The following is a 17,036-nucleotide window of genomic DNA, read 5'->3' as shown; positions in this document are numbered from 1 at the left end:
CACCATATTTTAGAAGCACAAAACGGAGTTCGATTCATAAGATGCTTTTTAAAAGATAAAATTAATTCATCTTCTCAAAACTTTAGTTTATTATAAAGTGATGGAGTGTTAGAATATGCATTTGAGTGCTCTGACTATCTTGTAGTTACGGTAGTCATAACTTAGTTATTGTTTTTTGTTTTAGTGTTAAAATAATTAGTAGGTCTTGCACGAATTTTAAAATGAATATTGTGTCTTTATGAGTTCTTGTACTATTCCATTGAAGCGATGAAACTATCAAGCAAGTGATTGACGTTTGGTTAGTGACAAAACTTGTTGTAATGTAATTATTTAGAACAATATCTTCTTGTATTTAGTTTCTTTGTAAAAACGTTGGCAACCTTACTCTTATATATAAAAGTTCGTACGTTTATTTTTATACCAATCTTGTGTTAATATAGGATTCGTTGATGATGAAAACCATGTGCATAATAACAAGTTTGAAAAGACGATTCATATACTTTTTACAAGAAAAGAATGTTAGTATGTATTATCTTTTGACATTTTATAGTTATCGTCGATAACCATAATGCTACGAAAACTAACTTATTTTCAATCGATTGATGACAATAATATCACGTCACGATAAACTTTAGAATGACAGTTTATCATTGTTAGTAGTTGTTGATTGTTGACAATCATTTATTGTCATTAGTGGGTTAGTATGAGATTTAGAGGAGTTTTAAGGACACAAGAATAAAGTGTCACAAAATCATTAGATATCAATTGGTGGGGTGGGCTTTTCTCGGTTTTTCTAAATAATTTGTAAAAACTAGCCGACGAAAATAACACTAAATTTCCAAATTTGAAGTCATGTCATCTCCCAACTTCGAATTTTGAAGTTCAAACAGCCAAATTGAATTCCTTTGTTGGGCTGGGGAATCCATAAACCCAAGAATCCATCTCAAACCACGCTATCAAATGCTCAACTTTCTCTCTCTCTCGCCGATCCATCCATTACTTCCGCCACCGCCGTCTGCAAATCTCACCCACCGCCGCCATTTCCAAACCCCCTTTCAATCCCCCTCGCCCATTTTCCACTGTTTCTCCTTCACCTTCCTCCTCCTCCTTCGATTCCGAGCTTCGTAAGTACCTCGGCTATGGTGCTCTCGTCATTTTCTGCGGCGCCGCCACTTACTACTCCTTCCCTTTTCCCGAAAACGCCAAGCACAAGAAGGCCCAGATCTTCCGATACGCTCCACTGCCTGAGGATCTTCACACTGTGTCCAATTGGAGTGGAACTCATGAGGTTTGGACCAGAGTGTTTCACCAGCCGGAGAATTTGGAGCAGCTTGAGCAAGTGGTGAAACAGGCTAATGAGAAGAAGGCTAGGATTCGGCCTGTTGGCTCCGGGCTTTCGCCTAATGGGATTGGATTATCGAGGATGGGGATGGTGAATTTGGCGTTGATGGATAAAGTTTTGGAAGTAGATAAGGAGAAGAAGAGGGTTAGGGTTCAAGCGGGAATAAGGGTTCAACAGCTTGTGGATGGAATCAAGGAGTATGGGCTTACTTTGCAGAATTTTGCTTCTATCCGGGAGCAGCAGATTGGTGGCATCATTCAGGTGGTTATATGAGCACTTCTATTGATTTCTTGTCTTAAATAGATTGAAAGTGATTTAGATTTGATATGCAAACTTCATTTCTATCTCGATTGGCTTGTATTTTATCTCTTCTAGTGCCAAATTGTCAAGGATATGATATTTAAGGCAGGTCGAGGTTAGTAATAGTATTAGGGGGTTACATTTGAAACAAAATTTATCTCGTTTGAAGGAGAAATGATTACATTGTTACTCCTAATGATATGAAATGAACATTGATTGCGTAGATTGGATATTTCTTTCAGATTTTACTTTGTTTGATTGGAGTCCCTTGTTGTTTTAGTTTGGCTTTTTTGGTTGGTTCGGACTTTATTTTGTATGTCCCTCATACTCTTTTGTTTGTTCGTTATAAACAAAAAAGTAATGACTATTTTAGGTGGCATAACTATTATATGTGGTATACCATGGAAGCTTTTGATTTCAATGTTTATCTTTACTCTTGGTTTTTTTGCTTATGGACACTTTTCACAATTATGCATCTAGGTTGGTGCACATGGTACTGGGGCAAAATTGCCTCCTATTGATGAGCAGGTTATTGCTATGAAATTGGTCACGCCTGCCAAGGGTACTATAGAGATTTCCAAAGATAAAGATCCAGAGCTTTTTCTTCTAGCTCGCTGTGGTCTTGGGGGGCTTGGAGTGGTTGCTGAAGTAACCCTCCAATGTGTTGAGAGACAGGAACTCGTGGAGCACACGTATATTTCAAACATGAAAGACATCAAGAAGAACCACAAGTAATTGTGTACTTTTTGATAGTTAGTTTTATGCAGTTCTATAGTATGTTAGACTTCAGTTTACAACTCATCTTATTTATTTATTATTATTATTATTATTATTTGACAATATTTAGAGGTTAATTGAAATATTATACCTCCCAGTATTCTGATAATCTAAAATTTAAATACTAAATTTGAGTTATTTTGTCGCTAATACATCTATACTCAATTGTAGAGCTCTGAAGAGGTATATGCTCCTATCTTTGATGCTTTTATGACAAGCGTCCCACATCTTAGTGAGAGAATTATGTAAGGTTACCAACCTCAAATATCGAATAAAACAGACTTACCACCTCAAATATCAAATAAAACACACCCACTGGCAAACAGAGACGGTACTCTGGAGTTGTTATTTATATATATATATATATACATGTGCCAACATGTTCACAGATCACGATATCAGATAATAAAAAGTAAAGGAAAACACAAAGAAACATTCCAGCCTCCCTTTTACAGAAAAAGAGACCCCGACGGCTACAGTAGCCTATTCCCATCACGATGATAAAAGAAAACCTAGCTACCCCTCCCTAACTTTCACTATTTAAAGCTTCCCTAAAATTCCTCCCCCGTGGGCCCTACTATGTATGGATTTTTACTTTTTTACTCCACCTCTCTTCCTTGCTCATTAATAACAGATGCATTCCCTTTTTTTACCCTTTCTCATATACGTGTGAATGATTGGAGGCCTTACAATACCCCTCGGTTCCAGATTCACCTTGTCCTCAAGGTGAAAGGTAGGAAATTGCTGGTTCATCTGATAAACGGCTTCCCAAGTTGCTTCAGTCTCCAACATATCTTTCCACTTCACCAACCATTCATTTCCTCCCAAGTCTCTGTTCCAACGAACCCCAACACAGTTTTCGACCATAGTTGGAGCTCAAACTCTTCAGTTAGCATGGGTTGTTGATGTTGGGCCACTTGCTGGCTCCCTAACTTGAGTTTCAGTTGAGAAATATGGAAAACGTTGTGTATCACGTCCTCTGGTGGAAGTTGCAGTCTATAGGCTACTTCACCTATTTCCTCAATTATCTTGTAGGGACCATAGAACTTAGGAGCTAATTTTTCACTCCTCTTGCATGCTAACGAACGCTGCCGATAGGGCTTGAGTTTCAAGTAAACTTCGTCTCCCACCTTAAATTTGAGTTCTCTTCTCTTTGTATCTGCCATTTTTTTCATTCTATTTTGGGCTATACTCAAATTCTCCTTCAAAGCATTCAGTGCCAAGTCCCTTTCTTTCAACATGGCTTCCACCTCATCGTTCAGTGTCTTCTTACTTCCATAGGAAATTAGTGGAGGCGGTTGTCTTCCATACACTATCTCGAATGGATTGCTTCTCGTAGAGGCATGGAAGGTGGTATTATACCACAACTCAGCCCACAGAATGAACTTATCCCACTTATGGGGTTGTTCATTACAAAAACATCTCAGATATGTTTCTAAGCATTGATTTACTCTTTCGGTCAGCCCATCGGCTTGGGGGTGAAAAGCGGTACTCCTCTTCAATACTGTACCATAGCGGCGAATAATTCCTTCCAAAAATTGTTGATGAAGATCATCTTATCTCTGTAAAAAATGATCGACTTTGGTATGCCATTCTTACTGATGATTCTATCAATGAAAACTTCCGCTACTCTTTTGGCCCTGAATGGATGTTTCAGGGTGATGAAGTAAGAGTACTTGTTGAGTCTATCAACTACCACCATAATTACATTCATTCCTCCTGCTTTGGGCAGCCCCTCAATGAAATCTATGGACCATTCTTCAGGGATTTTCTCCAGAATTGGAATGGGTTGTAGTAGAACCCCTGCCGGTTTAGTTGCCTCGTACTTATTCCTCTGGCAGATCTCACATTGCTCAACATACTTCTTGACATCTGTTTTCATCCCTTTCCAATGTAGTTCCCCGCTCATCCTCTTATATGTTCTTAGAAATCCGGAGTGGCCTCCTAGAACTGAGTTATGAAACGTATGCAATAAGTTCGGTATCAAGGATGACTGTTTCGACAACACTATTTGGTTTTTATACCACAATTTGTCATTCTCCCAACGATATTTGCCCGTCTCATCCTTCCTTTGTTTCAGCCTCTCTATAATTCTCTTAAGTTCATCATCTTGCTGTACTTCTTCATTGACTATCTCCATATTCACAATCCCAGTAGTAGTCATAACCTTAAGTTCCATTGGTTATTCTAGTCGAGACAGTGCATCGGCAGCCTTGTTCTGAAGTCGGGGTTGATAAAGAATCTCGAAGTCATATCCTAATAGTTTAGTCAGGCACTTTTTGAAATTGAGGTTGAACCTCTCTCTGTTCTAAAAGGAATTTTAAAGCCTTTTGGTCGGATATGATGGTAAACTTCTTCCCCAAGAGGTAATGTCTCCATTTCTGTACAGAGAGCACCACTGCCATTAGTTCCCGCTCATATACTAACTTAGTTTGTGCCTTTGGAGATAGTTTTTGACTAAAGAATGCGATAGGGTGCCTGTTCTGAGATAACACAGCTCCCAATCCTACTCCCGATGCATCTGTTTCCAATATAAGGGCAGGTTCCAATCAGGAAGTGCTAAAACGGGTATTGTTGTCATTGCTATCTTCAACTTATTGAAAGCAATTGTGGCCTCTTCATTCCATAAAAAGGAATTCTTTTGTAGCAACTTAGTGAGAGGAGCTGCTATTTCCCCATATCCTTTTACAAATCTTCTATAATAACCGGTTAGCCCCAAGAATCCCCTCAATCCAGTGAGATTCCTCGCTTGTGGCCAATTAACCATATCTTGTATTTTCTCTTCATCGGCTTCTACACCCCTTCTGGAAATTAAGTGGCCTAAGTACTGGATTTGGGAATGAGCTATAACACACCTTCTTTTATTGACAAACAGTTGATGATCCCTCAATACCGCGAACACCATGCCTAAGTGCTTCTCATGTTCAGTGATATCCGAACTTACACCAGTGTATCATAAAAAAAAAAAACCAATACACAGCGTCTCAAGAAAGGTTTAAATACCTGGTTCATTAATGACTGGAAGGTTGCAGGGGCGTTCGTGAGGCCAAAGGGCATGACTAAGAATTCATAATGGCCTTCATGAGTTCTGAAAACTGTCTTCTCTACCTCTTCCTCCTTCATCCTTATTTGGTGATAACCGGACTTCAAATCCAGCTTTGAGAAAACTGTAGCTCCATGCAACTCGTCTAACAATTCTTCTATAACAGGAATAGGGAATTTGTCAGCTGTAGTGACTTGGCTGAGCTTTCGGTAGTCTACACAAAATCTCCACCCTCCACCTTTTTTATTCACCAATAAAACTGGGCTAGAATAGGGCTGTGGCTCTGCCTTGTTACTCCTGCTTGGAGCATCTCCACCACTAATTTTTCATTTTCTTCCTTTTGTACGTGACCATACTTGTAAGGTCTCACGGTAATTGGTTTTTGCCCAGGCATCATTAAAATTCGGTGATCTACTTCTCTTTTAGGAGGTATCCCTCTTGGATTTTCGAAAATTGTTGGAATTCTTTCCTTTTTTTCTAGGCTTTTTCCTTGTTAGAATCCTAGAATAATTATGGAAAGATTATGGGAATGTATTCCTTATTTTCCTAAATCTTTTCCTTTTTTATTCCATTGTGTACTCTATTTATTCTCCCATGTACCTATTGTTTTATTCATTAGAAAATAATAACAACAAACAATCGTGGTTTTTCTCCCGGTACTCGGGTTTCCACGTAAATTGGTGTGAACTCGTTGTCTCTCTTTTCAATATGGTATCAGAGCGGGACAATGAAAACACCCTAGAAACCCAAAAAAACCAAACACAGTGATGAAAATCAAACAGAAGGGACAGCCATCAATTTTAGTGTTGCCGTAGCTGCTGCCATCGATGCTCGGATGAGTGCTGCCATGGACGAATTATTGAACCGGCTACAGAAAACGTCCGAAAATAATTTTTCGTCATTACCGCAGTCGTCCGCGCCGTCACCGGACCACCACGCGCCGCCGCCGGACCACCACGTGCCTGGTTTTCTTCCTCAGACGGCGCGCGACCATCCCATCTGTCCAACCCTTTTCTTCGTCCGCGGCCTATATTGCTCCCCATGCCCCGATTTATGTTCTGCCATCTAATTCCAATCGACTACCACCGCTTCTGCCGTCAAATCTGTATGGCCAGCCACCCAATGATCCTAGCTACCATCCCGATGTTAAAAACTCTCAAATTCACTCAACATTTGAGGTTGGTGAATCTTGGGCATATTCCAACCGTAACGTGCAAGCTTCCTCGGGAATAGTTCATCAACAATTGGAAGGGCTTCGACAACAGATAACAATCTATACACGCTGAGAAAGCAAATTCATGAATGCAAGCAAGGAACCATGGATGTCACATCCTTTTTCAATAAGCTTTCTCTTATATGGCAAGAAATGGACCTATGCAGAGAACTAGTCTGGCGTGATCCCACTGATGGTGTACAGTACTCGAGAATTGAAGAGAATGACAGGATTTATGACTTTCTTGCTGGTCTTAATCCTAAGTTTGATGTAGTTCGAGGGCGTATACTAGGTCAAAGACCGATTCCCTCCCTGATGGAAGTTTGCTCTGAAATCCGCCTCGAGGAAGATCGCACAAGTGCTATGAATATTTCCGCAACCCCTACTATTGACTCTGCTGCTTTTAGTGCAAGATCTTCTAACAGTAGCAGTGACAAGCATAATGGAAAACCAATTCCTGTCTGCGAGCATTGCAAAAAACAATGGCATACCAAAGAACAATGTTGGAAGTTACATGGTCGTCCCCCAGGAAGTAAGAAACGCCCTTCCAACGACAAACAGAACACAGGGCGGGCGTATGTGAGTGAGTCTGCTGAACCTCCTCAACAATCCGATCCACACAAAAACCAAACTGATCTCAGTCTTGCCACTTTAGGTGCCATTGTCCAATCAGGTATACCTCATTCCTTCGGTCTTGTTAGTATTGATGGGAAGAACCCCTGGATTCTGGATTCTGGTGCCACAGATCATTTGACTGGGTCCTCTGAACATTTTGTATCTTACATTCCTTGTGCTGGGAACGAGACAATTAGAATTGCAGATGGCTCCTTGGCCCCCATTGCTGGAAAGGGGAAGATTTCTCCTTGTGCAGGGCTCTCCTTACATAATGTTTTGCATGTGCCCAAACTATCTTATAATTTGCTTTCGATAAGCAAGATCACTCATGAGTTAAACTGCAAAGCAATATTCTTACCTGATTCTGTCTCTTTTCAGGACTTGAGCTCGGGGAGGATGATTGGCACTGCCCGGCATAGTAGGGGACTCTACCTCCTTGATGACGATACCTCTTCTAGTAGCATTCCTAGGACTAGTCTCTTATCTTCCTATTTCACTACTTCTGAACAAGATTGTATGTTGTGGCATTTTCGTTTAGGCCACCCTAATTTTCAATATATGAAACATTTATTTCCACATCTCTTCTCTAAAGTTGAGATGACTACCTTATCTTGTGATGTGTGTATTCAGGCCAAACAACATCGAGTCTCTTTTCCCTCACAACCATACAAACCAACCCAACCCTTCACTCTTGTTCATAGTGATGTCTGGGGACCATCCAAGATAACAACCTCATCTGGAAAACGGTGGTTCGTAACCTTCATTGATGATCATACCCGTCTTACCTGGGTCTACCTTATCACTGATAAATCTGAGGTTTCCTCTATGTTTCAAAATTTCTATCACACCATTGAAACACAATTCCATCAAAAAATTGCTATTCTTCGGAGTGATAATGGTCGGGAATTCCAAAACCATAACCTTAGTGAATTTCTTGCTTCCAAGGGGATTGTTCATCAAAACTCGTGCGCCTACACTCCTCAACAAAATGGAGTGGCCGAGCGAAAAAACCGTCACCTTCTGGAAGTAGCCCGTTCCCTTATGCTTTCTACTTCCCTTCCTTCATACTTGTGGGGAGATGCTATTCTTACAGCAGCTCATTTAATCAATAGAATGCCTTCTCGTATTCTTCATCTTCAAACTCCCTTAGATTGTCTTAAGGAGTCCTACCCATCGACTCGTCATGTTTCTGAGGTTCCTCTTCGTGTGTTTGGGTGTACCGCTTATGTCCATAATTTTGGCCCTAATCAAACCAAATTTACCCCTCGGGCTCAGGCATGTGTGTTTGTTGGGTATCCCCCTCACCAGCGTGGTTATAAATGTTTTCACCCACCATCCAGAAAATACTTTGTCACTATGGATGTTACTTTCTGTGAGGATCGACCCTACTTTCCCGTTAGCCATCTTCAGGGGGAGAGTGTGAGTGAAGAGTCTAACAACACCTTTGAATTCATCGAACCCACTCCTAGTGTTGTGTCTAACATCATTCCTCATTCCATAGTCCTACCCACAAACCAAGTCCCCTGGAAAACGTACTACAGGAGGAATCACAAAAAGGAAGTCGGTTCCCCTACTAGTCAGCCGCCGGCTCCAGTCCAAGACTCTGAACCTCCTCGAGATCAAGGTATGGAAAACCCTACTGAACCCTGTACTAAGAATATGATAAGTGAGAATGACAGGTCTAATGTTGCTGTTCTTGAAAACGTGGAAGAAAAGGACAGTGGTGATGAGATTGAGGTCAGAATAGAAACCCGTAATAATGAAGCGGAACAGGGTCATACAGGAAAATCAGATGAGTATGATTCCTCTCTTGACATTCCCATTGCTCTGAGAAAAGGCACCAGGTCTTGTACTAAACACCCCATTTGCAATTATGTTTCCTACGATAGTCTCTCTCCTCAGTTCAGAGCTTTTACAGCAAGCCTTGACTCTACCATAATACCAAAAGATATCTACACTGCTTTAAAGTATCCTGAATGGAAGAATGCTGTCATGGAAGAGATGAAAGCTCTTGAAAAGAATAGTACTTGGGACATTTGTACTCTACCTAAGGGACACAAAACTGTGGGATGCAAATGGGTGTTCTCTCTCAAATACAAAGCTGATGGTACTCTTGACAGACACAAGGCAAGGTTAGTTGCGAAGGGATTTACTCAAACCTATGGTATTGACTATTCAGAAACTTTTTCTCCAGTTGCTAAGTTGAATACTATTAGAGTTCTGTTATCTGTTGCTGTGAACAAAGATTGGCCTTATATCAGCTGGATGTTAAGAATGCCTTTTTGAATGGAGACCTCGTAGAGGAAGTCTACATGAGCCCTCCGCCTGGATTTGAAGCCCAGTTTGGTCAGCATGTGTGTAAACTCCAGAAATCTATATATGGTCTGAAACAGTCTCCCAGAGCATGGTTTGACAGATTCACTACCTTTGTCAAGTCCCAAGGGTACAGGCAGGGACACTCTGATCATACTTTATTTACAAAGGTTTCCAAAACAGGAAAGATTGCTGTTCTAATAGTTTATGTGGATGACATTGTTTTGACTGGAGATGATCAGGCAGAAATCAGTCAACTAAAGCAGAGAATGGGCGATGAGTTTGAAATCAAGGATTTGGGAAATTTGAAATATTTCCTTGGAATGGAGGTGGCCAGATCTAAAGAAGGTATCTCCGTATCTCAAAGAAAATACATCCTTGATTTGTTAACCGAGACAGGTATGTTAGGATGTCGTCCCACTGACACTCCTATTGAATTCAACTGCAAACTAGGAAACTCTGATGATCAAGTTCCAGTTGATAAAGAACAGTATCAACGCCTCGTGGGTAAATTAATTTACTTATCTCATACTCGTCCTGATATTTCCTTTGCTGTGAGTGTTGTCAGCCAGTTTATGCAGACCCCTAATGAGGAACACATGAAAGCTGTCAACAGAATCTTGAGATACTTAAAATCAACACCTGGTAAAGGGCTGATGTTTAGAAAAACAGACAGAAAGACCATTGAGGCATACACTGACTCGGATTGGGCAGGATCTGTTGTTGACAGAAAATCTACCTCTGGTTATTGTACCTTTGTTTGGGGCAATCTTGTAACTTGGAGGAGTAAGAAGCAAAGTGTTGTGGCCAGGAGCAGCGCTGAGGCTGAATATAGAGCTATGAGTTTAGGAATATGTGAGGAAATTTGGCTTCAGAAAGTTTTGACAGATCTTCATCAGGAATGTGAGACACCATTGAAGCTTTTCTGTGATAATAAAGCCGCTATTAGTATTGCTAACAACCCTGTTCAACATGATAGAACTAAACATGTTGAGATTGATCGACATTTTATCAAAGAAAAACTTGACAGTGGGAGCATATGCATTGCCGTTCGAGTCAACAGGTTGCTGATGTTCTTACCAAAGGGCTTCTCAGACCAAACTTCGACTTCTGCGTTAGCAAGTTGGGCCTCATTGATATTTACGTCCCAACTTGAGGGGGAGTGTTGGAATTCTTTCCTTTTTTCTAGGCTTTTTCCTTGTTAGAATCCTAGAATAATTATGGAAAGATTATGGGAATGTATTCCTTATTTTCCTAAATCTTTTCCTTTTTTATTCCATTGTGTACTCTATTTATTCTCCTTGTACCTATTGCTTTATTCATTAGAAAATAATAACAACAAACAATCGTGGTTTTTCTCCCGGTACTCGGGTTTCCACGTAAATTGGTGTGAACTCGTTGTCTCTCTTTTCAATAAAAATATCTGTGTATTGTTGTAGCAAAAACCTTATCATAGGAGTATCTTCATTGGCCCCTTAATTTCTTGATCTTCTCCCATGTCTTCATTCATTTCCATGTCATAGCTTTGTAGTCCTAAGAGGAAACATTGATCTTCCTTTTCCCATGTCTTCTCAATGGTTCTCAAAGAACATTATGATCTCACTAGGGACGGATCCCTCTTAAGAGTAACCTGCCTTGTTCCTACCCAAAATTTCATAATTAGGGAAGGCCAATTGATCTTCATAGTTTCAATGGTACCTAGCCACTGCATCCCTAAAACTACATCCACATTTCCCAATTCAATGGCTAAGAAGTCGGTTACAATGGTGAGCCCCTTCAGTTTCAGCTCAACCTTTCTACACACTCCTCTTCCTCTACACTTCGCGCCATTACCAATTGTTACTCCAAGTTGCATTCCCTCCTCCACGGTTATCTGTTGCTCCTCCACTATTTTGGTGTGTAAAAAATTGTGGGTGGCCCCAATCTCGATAAGTATTACCACTTCCTTCCCCCTTATCTCCCCTACGAGCTTCATCGTTCCTCTGTTTGTCAACCCATTGATTGCTCTCTATTCTATCTTTGTTCTTTCTGTGAGGTTCAGCTGTTTCAACTCCACCACCTCATCTGAATTCTCTTCCGTTTGGTCCTCTTCTTCGACACTCTCTTCTTCATTCATGATGAATAACATTAATTCCCTCTTTTCCTTCGTTTTGCATCTATGTACGGGTGAGTATCTCTCATTACATTTAAAGCATAATCCCTTATCGAGCCTGGCTCTAAATTCTGTATCAGACAATCGTTTCATTGGAGGTTCATTCATTTGGTAATTCCCCTTTGTCAGTATGGTTACCTGTTTCAGTGGGAAGTCTATTTTTTTTAACATTCCTTTTTCCACTCCTTCCTGACCTTTGCTGGTCTGTCCTTCTCCTTTCTTTTGTTCTCTCCCTCTCCAATCTGCCTTAGATAATTTTGAGGCTATCTTCCGATCATTGACTAGCTGTGCTTCTCTATACATTCTTCCAATGTTTGGGGGTATCTGCTGACTACTTCGGCTTGGATTACGGGTTCAAACCCTGTTAAAAATGCATCGTGCAGAACACTCTCTGCCATATGAGGTAGAGGTGCCGAGTAAGTGACAAATTTCTTCACATAATCATTATAGGATCCTTCTTGTTGTATTTGAATCAGACGTGCCACTAAGCTTTTCTGCCCCGAATCCTTAAAAAATTCGAACATCCTTCCCTTCAAATCCTCCCATGATTCTACTCTCTTTCTATTATGCGTCCATCGGTACCAATCAACTTCGTCCTGCCCAAAACTTACCACAGCCACTTTCACTTTCTCTGTTTCCGGCAGATTGTTAATCTCAAAGAAATGTTCAGCTCTATACACCTAGGATTCAAGATTTTCGCCCAAAAACATGGGCATTTCCAACTTTTTGTACTTACTACGGTCTGTATTGTTCAAGTTCATCTCTGTGGTGACTTCAATTTCCTCTACTTTTCCTTTCAATCTCATGATTGACCCATCTGAGGTTCCTGACTCATCTTTTTTTTTATAGCTATTGTTCTCCCTCAATTCCTCCGCCATCCTGTCCATCGTTTTTTTCATTTCTAATAACATTTCCTTCATACCCAATATTTCTTTCTCAGTACCTTCCACTCTCTCCTCGATTTGCCTTTGCGCCATGAGTCGTGTAACCACCCCCAGTTTCTTCGACCTCTGATACCACTTGTAAGGTTACCAACCTCAAATATCGAATAAAACACACTTACCACCCTCAAATATCAAATAAAACACACCCACTGGCAAACAGAGACGGTACTCTGAAGTTGTTATTTATATATATATGCCAAAATGTTCACAGATCACGATATCAAGATAATAAAAAGTAAAGGAAAACACAAAGAAACATTCCAGCCTCCCTTTTACAGAAAAAGAGACCCCTGACGGCTACAGTAGCCTATTTCCATCATGATGATAAAAGAAAACCTAGCTACCCCTCTCTAACTTTCACTATTTAAAACCTTCCCTAAATTTCCTCCCTCGTGGGCCCTACTCTGTACGGATTTTTACTTTTTTACTCCACCTCTCTTCCTTGCTCATTAATAATAGATGCATTCCCTTTTTTACCCTTTCTCACATACGTGTGAATGATTGGAGGCCTTACAAATTACCAATTTGAGAAAGTTGAATTTTGCCATTTGTTAATGAAACATATATAATGAACAGAATTAATGGATATAAAAGTAATTTTTTAATCTATAAAAGGAAACTTTCTATAGCTTGAATTTTGGGCTCTTCAAGAATGTATCATGTTGGGAATTCTAATGGATGGAAAGTGAGAATCTGGTTCAGATGTTTTTCCATTTTTTTAACCTTTCATACCTTAATGTAGAGCCTTTCTTGTTTCCTCCTCCCTGAAAAACCAAGACCGCAAAAACCCCTCTAGAAATAGGGTTTTCCATCTAAGTAAGATTAGAGAAAAATTATAAAATGTCTTTGTGACTGAAGCTCAAGTCTGAAGCCCTAGAATTGCAAGCTATACTATTTATTGTGTTATAGCATACAAAGGTTGTATATAGATTGGAATCCAAACTATTGATTCATGGGAGTTGTTGCTTAATGTAGATTTATACTATTAATTTCGAATTGTCTAGTTTTGAACAAGCCTTCTCTTTTGGATCTAAACTAAATTTAATCCTTACCATCCATGTCACTCACAAATAGGATGAAACTTTTTTATTGTCTTCATCCTCTAAAGTCAAGTCACCCAAGTAATGTTGAAGAATTACACATAGAAGGTCTGATATTCTCTTTATGCAGGAAATTATTGGCTGACAATAAGCATGTGAAATACCTGTACATTCCTTACACCGATGCTATTGTTGTTGTAACTTGCAATCCTATCTCAAAATGGAGAGGCCCTCCCAAATTCAAACCAAAATATACAAGTGAGGAAGCCATACAGCATGTTCGTGATCTCTACGTGGAGTCTCTTAAAAAATACAGGTTACTTCCATCTTCTGTTTGAGTATATTTAGTCATCAATAATTTTAGAATTACGACACTGGAAATGGGTTGAAACATAGTTGACATTTTTATCCTCTCAAAGCACTTTTCATTCCTTTTGATTTGTTTCTCCTTCTCTTTTGGTTGGTTTTCATTTTTTAATCAAAGAGTCATTTGAGGCCTTTTTCGAACTTTTTGCTATTTATATTTTTCTTCCCAATTTATTTTCCCAGTGCTTTTATTTCATCTAATTGCTTGCTTTATAATTGCAGTGCCAGTGAGGAAAGAGACATGAATGAATTTTCATTTACTGAGTTGCGCGATAAACTACTTGCCCTTGATCCTCTTAACAAAGAGCATGTCATAAAAGTGAATCAAGCAGAGGCTGAGTTCTGGAGGAAGTCAGAAGGATACAGAGTCGGATGGAGTGATGAAATCTTGGGTTTTGATTGTGGTGGCCAACAATGGGTCTCTGAGACTTGCTTTCCAGCCGGTACTCTTGCAAAACCTAACATGAAAGACATTGAATACATAGAGGAATTGAAGCAACTTATTGAAAAAAAAAACATACCTGCGCCTGCTCCTCTTGAGCAGCGGTGGACTGCTCGTAGCAAGAGTCCCATGAGTCCAGCTTCAAGCACAGCTGAGGATGATATATTCTCTTGGGTAAACTCTAAATTTCAAACCTTATACTCTCTCTTTCAAGTTTTAAATCTATACCTGTGCAGCCCCCAGGGTTGCCCTGGTGATAAAGACAGGGACGTTTAGAGGTATCCTTCAAGATTTTGGAACATAATTACTTACACAATCCTTGTCCTTTTGGAGTGGGTATTGGGGCAGGCGAGCTTCATAACCACTTGTATAATGGAAAGAGTATCCCCCCATCTTGGTTAAAAATTGACTTTCTATACTTGTGCTTTGTGCATGAAGGGAGAAGCATAAGTTATATTTTAGAGAAATAGTAAAACTAAATACCAAGTATTATATAGTTTCTTTTCTGCTAAATGGGTCGTACATTCTAAAGAGTATTGTGATCTTATATGATGATTAGTTGCTGAAGAGTGAGTACTCAAATCCTTTTTTTTTCATTAGCTTCCGGTCTTTACCATCTCAAAAGCACATCACCTTAGTTTGGCTGATGTGTCTGTATCCAACCTGTGTCAACACGTATCAAACACTTGTTAGTACAATACATGTGTTAAACATTAGTTATACAAAGTCCAAATAAGGACTGATATTTCTTAGACATGCAACAAATATTTGTTTCATATACCAAAGCTAAACAGACACATAAATGACAAAAGAAAAAAAAAATTGAAAGCAAAATACTGAATTTTTAAGCATATAAATGCTTAACTTATTGACTTTGATGTACTTGTATAAAATTTTATATATTTTAAAGAAGTATGTTACCTTTAGTACATATGTGCTTGTTGTGTTTGTGTCCTTAAATTAAAAAAACAATGTGTCGCCATGTTGTGTCACATCCGTATCTGTGTTTCTCGACAGAAATCTTTACTCAATTGCCAACAAATTTTATCTTGATGTCTCACCAATTAGAACTCAGTAGACCCAACTGTGGTTTCTTCCTTGTTAATCTTGTTAATTTGATTGATTGTCTTTTGCTGCGATTAGGTCGGAATTATCATGTACCTACCTACGTCAGATGCGCGCCAGAGAAAGGAAATCACAGAGGAGTTCTTTCACTATAGGCACCTCACCCAAACACTGCTATGGGATCAATATTCTGCCTTTGAACATTGGGCTAAGATCGAGGTACCCAATTTCAAAACCTTTTCATGATTAAGCCCTACAAAAATGGGGGCATAAAGTTTTGACCACTTTGTTATATTCTATGTAAAATCCAGGTTCCCAAGGACAAGGATGAGCTTGCAGCCCTGCAAGCAAGACTTAGGAAACGGTTTCCTGTTGACGAATACAACAAGGCACGACGGGCACTTGACCCGAACAAAATTCTTTCAAATAACAAGTTAGAAAAACTGTTCTCATCAACAGATACGGTTTGAGATGCACATATGTTTTTAGTGATCAATAATAAGTCCTGTTATCCAGTTGGATAAGCTTTGTTTTCTGGCTGTACTGTACATGTTCACAGGATTGGTGTATTTGTCAATTCCTTTGGTTAATATTATTTCTTTGAATTTTTGGCCATAAAAAGTATTCTTGAGGAAGGAGATTATTTTCCACGGCTTGTTCATCACATTTTAAAATGGTAATACCAAAATTTGGATCTTTTTGGGATTGGTACATCTTTCTATAGAAATGCTTAGGAAATATTCATACAAGGAAGTAAGAATCTTCGGAATACTTGCAACCTACTATACTAGAAAACTTGAAGAAAATATGGTTGATTTTTTTTTTCTTTTTGCTTCCAATTTGTTAACAAAAAAAATGATGGAGGCTCCGATTAGTATTGGGTATAAATTTTCATTTTATAAGACATTTTCATATGCTAATGAATTTGATATTGAAAGGAGGCACGAATCAATGTTCTATTGTATAAAAAATAATAATGCTCTATTATATGATAAAAAATTATAAATATAAATATAAATAAAATTTTAGATTTCAATGACAAAATATATAAAGAAGTATTTTTTGAAATAACAAAATAAATTAAAATATTTACGAGCTATATCGAAAATTTTTGGGTTCTACGAAGGATAGCAAACTATCAATGCACTGATAGAATGATATCACTAATATCACTAAATGTTATTGATATAATATGAAATTTTTACTATTTTTATTATTTTCTTTTATATATATATATATATATATATATATAATATAATATATATATATTATATAATATATATATATATATATATATTATTTTTGTTAATGTTGTCTTTGTCCTTTAATGTTTTATTTTATTCTAATAATTCCAACTTAAAGCAACTAAAAAAATCATCCATGCTAGTTTAGTGAAGCTTTAATGCCTACCAAACTAAAAATTT

General features: G+C 38.7%; 1 protein-coding gene across 1 annotated transcript; it reads left to right on the top strand.

The window, feature by feature from the left end:
• Nucleotides 1–914: 914 nt before the first annotated feature.
• LOC101215955 (L-galactono-1,4-lactone dehydrogenase, mitochondrial) lies at nt 915–16,145 on the top strand. The gene is given in 7 exon segments (NM_001305775.1): nt 915–980; nt 982–1,603; nt 2,123–2,373; nt 13,870–14,055; nt 14,328–14,721; nt 15,691–15,831; nt 15,924–16,145. Coding segments are annotated over 7 exon segments (1,773 nt in total). The 5' UTR covers nt 915–960; the 3' UTR covers nt 16,083–16,145.
• The last annotated feature ends 891 nt before the right edge of the window (nt 16,146–17,036 follow it).

Source organism: Cucumis sativus, unplaced genomic scaffold (genome assembly GCF_000004075.3).
Source record: "Cucumis sativus cultivar 9930 unplaced genomic scaffold, Cucumber_9930_V3 scaffold46, whole genome shotgun sequence".
Lineage (NCBI taxonomy): Eukaryota > Viridiplantae > Streptophyta > Magnoliopsida > Cucurbitales > Cucurbitaceae > Cucumis > Cucumis sativus.
The sequence above is the reverse complement of the archived record's forward strand: the minus strand, read 5'-3'. Positions and strand labels throughout refer to the sequence as shown.